This window comes from Sinocyclocheilus rhinocerous, unplaced genomic scaffold, assembly GCF_001515625.1.
Source record: "Sinocyclocheilus rhinocerous isolate Xijiao unplaced genomic scaffold, SAMN03320098_v1.1 scaffold314, whole genome shotgun sequence".
In the NCBI taxonomy this organism is placed as follows: domain Eukaryota; kingdom Metazoa; phylum Chordata; class Actinopteri; order Cypriniformes; family Cyprinidae; genus Sinocyclocheilus; species Sinocyclocheilus rhinocerous.
Window position 1 is genome coordinate 886,114 of NW_015630021.1, and position 6,824 is coordinate 892,937.

At 35.7% G+C, this 6,824-nt stretch overlaps 1 protein-coding gene across 1 annotated transcript; it reads left to right on the plus strand.

The window, feature by feature from the left end:
* Nucleotides 1-277: 277 nt before the first annotated feature.
* Nucleotides 278-6,824, plus strand: LOC107739513 (voltage-dependent calcium channel gamma-6 subunit-like). The gene is made up of 6 exons (XM_016551654.1): nt 278-595; nt 698-730; nt 2,130-2,917; nt 3,009-3,083; nt 5,052-5,189; nt 6,347-6,824. The coding sequence occupies exons 3-6, from the start codon at nt 2,518-2,520 to the stop codon at nt 6,565-6,567; spliced, it is 834 nt and encodes a 277-aa protein (XP_016407140.1). The 5' UTR covers nt 278-595; nt 698-730; nt 2,130-2,517; the 3' UTR covers nt 6,568-6,824.

Sequence of the window (6,824 nt, forward strand, 5' to 3'; positions counted from 1 at the left end):
GACCTGCATTGTTTTAGCTGGTCCGTATAATTTTGCACCGTTGTGCTGTGCATGCAGTCTAAATCAATATTTAAAGTAAATTGCTACGCTTGAAATACTGACATTGACACTGCTTCAGAATTCCAGGCCTCATTTTCCCAGAATTACCCTCACAAACACCCATACACATGCATGCTGTAACCTCAGCCTTCGAGTGGGCTTGGTGCCATGCTTTTTAATGTCATTAACAGGTGGCTTTCTAAAATAGAATCAAGAAATGCTCACGCGCGTACTCACACACATAGCGACGCAAGAAGATACAAACATCACGCTGGCATAGAGACGCACAGTGAAATCTCTCAGACACAGCAGGGCAGCCATGAAGTAACAATTGACAGAAACAGACCCAGTGCCGACGTCCCTAAAAAAAATCATTGATATCATTATGCCAGGACATGGGCGTGATCTTTTTCAGATGCATACAACCCCCCACCCCCAAATACTAGCGGTGTTCCATATCGACATCCTCCCTCTTTAAACCCCTCTTACGTACTTTCTGTCCATCTTAGAGAAAACCCCTCTGCAAACCAGCCTACACGTATTCAACACTCGACAGGTCAGCTGCTTGTTTGTGCTCTTGTGATTCAATGTAAAAGTACCTGCTTTGTCAGCACTGTTAAAGTACAATTAAAAGTCATAATTTTTGTTTTTGTTGCAGGAAACTTTAATCTGTGTCAGTCTGGAGCTTACAGTATGTGCTTTCTTTATTACTAATATACTAGGTACAACATGGTATGCTTGAACAGCAAGTCATGTTTCATGTTTTTTTTCTCTATGTATACTATATAGCCTAATCTGGCCATTTGGCAGTATTAGCATGTCCTGGTATTCCTCAATTGTGCTGTAGTTCACATCTGAACAGTTTTGGCTATTAATACTTTCTGTAAAGTAATTTAATGAAGCTAATTAGTAAATTTAGAGCTGCATGAAATATTTTTAGATGCACGCTGCATACAGAGTCTCTGCTTCTACCACAACAGCAAATTAGCTTTTGCAGCATAAAATGGTATAAAAAGGCATACAAATAAATTGTAAGTTTTACATTGTTATACTGTTACTATTAAAAGTCAAACAATTAATTGTTTTTATTTATTTATTTTTGTGGGTGGTGCTACAGTGAGACTGTTATTTTGAAATCAAAATCATGGGGGTTTGCTGTGACATGTGATTACGCTCAGCATAGAAAATGCTTTTGAAAGAAGTCTCTTAAGCCCACCAAGGCTGCATTTATTTGACAAAAAATATCATAAATACAGTGTGAAATGTAATTTATTCCTGTGATGGCAAAGCTGAATTTTCAGCAGCCATTACTCCAGTCTTCAGTGTCACATCCTTCAGAAATCATCGAATATATGCTGATTTGCTGCTCATGAAACATTACTTATTATTAATATTAATGTTGAAAACAGATGTGCTGCTTAATATTTTTGTGTAAACCATGATACTTTTTTCAGGACTAATAGAAATAATAGAGACTATAGTAGATAATGTAAATATAGATTATATTTACATAATATTGATCTATATACAATATATAGAAACAGCAATTATTTGAAATAAAATATTTTTGTAACAATGTAAAAGTCTTTACTGACACATTTAATCACTTAAATTAAGACTATAATTGTACACATACTACAATTCTGTAGTTCAGCAAGTAGTTATATATTCATGAAACACAAAATAAGATATTTTGAAGAACGTTGGCAACCAAACAGTTTTGGTGGCCACTGACTTCCATTGTATGGGGGAAAAAATCTCAAAACATACTTTGTGTTTCACAAAAATCAAAGAAATTCAAAGAAAAATGACCAAAACTATTTTTGGGGTAAACTATCCTTTTAACACTCTAAAGACGGCATTATGAAATGGCAAAAACAACAACAACAAAAATCGTATACATTCAAAATATTGATTTAAAAATGAATGGCCAAATTGATCGAGTTATGATACTGCAATAAACTGAATCATGACATACATCTTGCAACATATACTGTAGCATATCATGGGGTAGTTGGTGACACTCCTCCACCTCATAAAACTGTGCTTATTTGATTTACTGTTTCATCATGTTCTTGATTTTTTTTTAGAGTAACCAGCCCCAACTGCTGACTTCATTTCATCATTCACTTCTTCAAGCTATATTAGCCCTCATGTCAGCACTCTTTGTGTGAATAGGCAATGCCTTCCCCTGTCCTGCAGCTCCCAGCATCCTTCAGCTGTTTATCTGGCCTTAACGCCTCCATTATTAACATCCTCAGCCGCATCTTCTTCTGACAAGACCTGCATTAGAAACACATTAGACTGGCCTAGATTGATCTTGCTGGATCAATCTAACTCAGACTCCAGCACTAACAGTCTTTGTTTGTCCTCTCATCTGATTATTTTGATCTCAAACATCTAAGACTTAAATGTCCTTTCAAAACAAGCCGCTGCCTCTCGTTCATTTATCTGGATCTTTGAGCCTCCAAGTCAATCATGTGGTCCTCATTCATCGTTCAGGATGAAGAGATAAGGACGGTGAATACATCTCCTGGAGTGCACCAACCTTCTGGTGGGCTGGGAGGGTTTTTGGGATCACGGGGCGGCGGATGCAAACGCCGACACAGGACACACTCCAGTTCTGGAGATGGCATTAGCGAAAGCCAAGAGGGCAAAATCAAGCTAACGTTATTCATGGCTGTAACTGGCATCATGCTTACCGTGCTCGGGGTGGGAACAGAGTTCTGGGTGGAGCTTAAACCATCCAAGAGCTTCTACAACAATCAGACTTGTCTGGTAGCACATTATGGCTTATGGAAATGCTGTACCAAGACGTTCTGGGTGTCAGATATGGACCCAAAGCAGGAGATCTGTGGGTCTTTGCACTTACAAGGAGGTAAGAGCTTTTGTGAAAAATGTCTCAACTGGAGTAGGAGAATTCTGAATAATCCATCAGAATAACATCACCTTTTTGGATCCCATTATAGAATCCAATTGCACCTTCTTTAAGTTCTACACCACTGGAGAGAACATTGTCCTATTTCAGAAAACGCCAGAAAAGGGTGAGTCATCCCACATCCCCATCTCTATCTTTAGATCCCATAGCACTAATGTGTCTTTCTTTGTGTCGTCACTGAGTGCTGACGCCATATACACATTTGATTTTTCACCAAAACTTGAAACGTAGATGTTGTATGAGCAGCGCCAAATAGAATGAATAATAATATAAAAGAAATCAAATCAAATAAAGTAATGATTGGATGGTTGGTGTTTTAATATCATGCCGGCTTCCTTGGCTATTTTCAAAAGTGTTTGCAGAGTGATATAATTTCCTATGAGAACTTAACCCAGCACAATTTAATAAAATATGTTTAAGAGATATTGGCATTATGTATGATCTGATCCCAGCGATTATTGAAAATAAATTATTGAAAAATATTTGAGGTTTTTGTTCATACCCTGACCAATTCATTTTTGATTTGTTGATAAAATAAGACACTATGGTAGTTTTAAGATATGAGGGTGGCATGGAACATTTTACAATAAATTAAGGAATGAAACATTACATTTCCCACAGAAAAAGATTTTGCACCAGTTTTGTACCAATTTTCAGTAACATTTTACAGTAAGTTTCCATTTACTTGTAAAGCATTTATTAATGTTAACTTTTTCATTTCAACATTTACTAATACATTGTTAAAATCAAAAGTTGTGTCTATTAATATCATTTAATGGACCTGTGCTAAAATGAAGTAACAATGAACAGTTGTATGTATTTGGTAACACTTTACAATAAGGTTCATTAGTTAACATTAGTTAACTACTTTAGTTAACATGAACTAAGCATGAACAATACTTCTACAGCATTTATTAATCTTAGTTAATGTTAATTTCAACATTTACTGACGCATTATTAAAATCAGAAATTGTGCTTGTTAACAACATTTAATGCACTGTGAATTAACATGAACTAACAATGAACAACTGTATTAACATTAACAAAGGTTAATAAATACAGTAATAAATGCATTGTTCATTGGTTTTTCATGTTAGTTAATACATTAATTAACATTAACTAATGGAACCTTATTGTAAAGTGTTACCGTATTTTTATTAACTATTAAGTTCATATGAATAAATGCTGTAACTAATGAATTGATCTACATTCAACGTTAACTGATGGAACCTTATTGTATAGTGTTACCCAATTTTCTAAGAACATTACCTGTATAAACATATTTAAAGGTGCACTCAGTAATATTGTGCTAATTAAAAGGTTAATTAATTTACTTTTAAGAAATGTCAATAAGATGATATACTCTTTCTGCACATGAGTGTCTTGAAACTGACAGCAAAAACTAAAAAGTTGGGAAAACATTATTGCTATATACCAGCGGTGGCGAACTCCGGTCCTGGAGAGCCGCAGCCCTGCAGAGTTCAGCTCCAACCCTAATTAAAACTCACCTGCCTGTAGCTTCCTAGTAACCCTTCAGACCTTGATTAGCTTGTTCAGATGTGTTTGATTAGGGTTGAAGCAAAACTCTGCAGGGCTGTGGCTCTCCAGGACTGACGTTCGCCACCCCTGCTATATACTACGGTGGCAGAGAAGTGCAAAGCAAATCACAATTCTGAAAACAAAGTAACAAATTACAAACGCAAATGCAAATGCAAGTCTAAAAAACAAAATAATGTTTTCTGAATTGTTGTTGTGCTTTCTGAATTGTTATTTTGTTTTTTAGACTTGCATTTGCGTTTGTAATTTGTTATTTTGTTTTCAGAATTGTGATTTGCTTTGCACTTCACGGCCACCGTAATATACAGTATATAGACAAAGAAGAAGTATGAAGTCACAGCAATTAATAAACATTTATGCATCTATGTCAATGTAAAGTCTAAGAACACTTGAACAAAGAAGTAAATGTAAACCAAACCTTACAGAGTGAACCTTTGAAGTAAAACATGTTCTAAATGGTATACATTAGAATGTTCAGCTCAGTATGTGTGCATTAAAACTCCTCTTCTCCCATCAGATCTGACAGTAGTGTCGGCCATGTTTGCTATCATTAGTCTTTTCCTGATGGTGATGGGAACTATCTGCATTATCATGGCAGTAAGCAAAGGTGTTCAATTCTTCTTGAAGCCAGCCGCAGTTTGCTTCATACTGTCAGGTAATATTATTATGCTATTGGCCAACACCTCTAAACTAAATATTACAAATGCACTACTGTTCAAAAGTCTGGGGTCGGTAAGATTTTTGAATATTATTGAAAGAAATCTCTTATGGTGAGCATAAGAGATTTCTTTCAATAATATTCAAAAATCTTTGAATATTAATAAGGGCTACATTTAGTTGATGTGTGGGGAAAAAAAATGTGAGTGACGTGACGGCCAAGTATGGTAACCCATTCTCGAAATCTCTGCTCTGCATTTATCCAAGTGCACACACACAGCAGTGAGTAGTGAACACACACCTGGAGCAGTGGCCAGCCATTTTTGCTGCGGCGCCCGGGGAGCAAATGAGGGTTCAACTGATCGGAAATACAGTAGAACAGCAATATTGTAACATTATTAAATTTAAAATGTGTTCTGTGTATATTTTAAAATGTGATTTATTACTGTGATGGTAAAGCTGGATTTTCAGCATCATTACTCCAGTCTTCAGTGCCACGTGATCCTTCAGAAATCATTCTAATATGTTGATTTACTGCTCAAGAAACATTTCTTATAATCAATGGTAAAAACAGTTGTGCTGCTTAATATTTTTGTAGAAACCATGATGCAGTTCATTCAGGATTCGTTGATGAATAGAAAGTTCAAAAGAACAGCATTTATTTAAAACTGATTTTTTTTACATGATAAATGTCTTTACTGTGTCACTTTTGCTCTATTTAATGCATTAACGGTGAAAAATATTAATTTATTAAAAACTCATACTGACCACAAACATTTGAACAGTAGTGTGTACACTGATTTTAATATTTTTATGGGTTGTCGGTTTCTTTTCAATACATATTTCAGAGTTGTTTCACTCCTATCACTTTGAATCAGACATCTATGCTAAATGACATGCACTGTACACATACACACCTAACAAATGGTGTAGAAACAATTTTTAGTCAGAACTCGCTAGGAAATTTCACAAAATTGCAAAGAATCAACACACAAAAGTGCAGCATGGCACTGGATAAAAATTGGAGTAATAACATAAAGAGCAAGAAATTTGGAAGAGACAATGCACTTATTATCCATATTGCTAATAAAAGCCAAGTAACATAGGTTTGTATACATCTGATAATATTATTTTTTCCTCTCTGTCTCTCAACAGGTGTCTTAATCTTCCTCTGCCTCATAGTTTTCCACCAATCAGTGCTTTCATTCTTAGCAAGTGACCAATCCATACCTCTACACCATGAATTGTCCTGGTCAGTGACGTGTGTAGGCTGTGCCGGGGCTCTGGTCATTTTTGCTGGGGCCTTGTTTTTGGTCCTTGCTCTTCCATACAGTCCTTGGGAAAAGTGCTTGCCTAAGAAGAACAGTGATATCTAGTGGTGTGGGGGCTGAAGTGCAGTACCAAGGCAACGTGATACTGTGAATAAGTTGGAACTAGAGAGGATACTGTTGGAAATGTAACAGGAAGTGTTTATGTACCATTAGAATGGAATGGTTCAGTGGTGTGATAAAATAATAATACATATAAACTCATAACTTTAACATAATAGCTCAATTGCTTTTTTGTGTAAAACTCATGTGCAATATTTCATTTTTGGTTGAACTATTCCTTTTGTTAATGTTTTTAAATTATG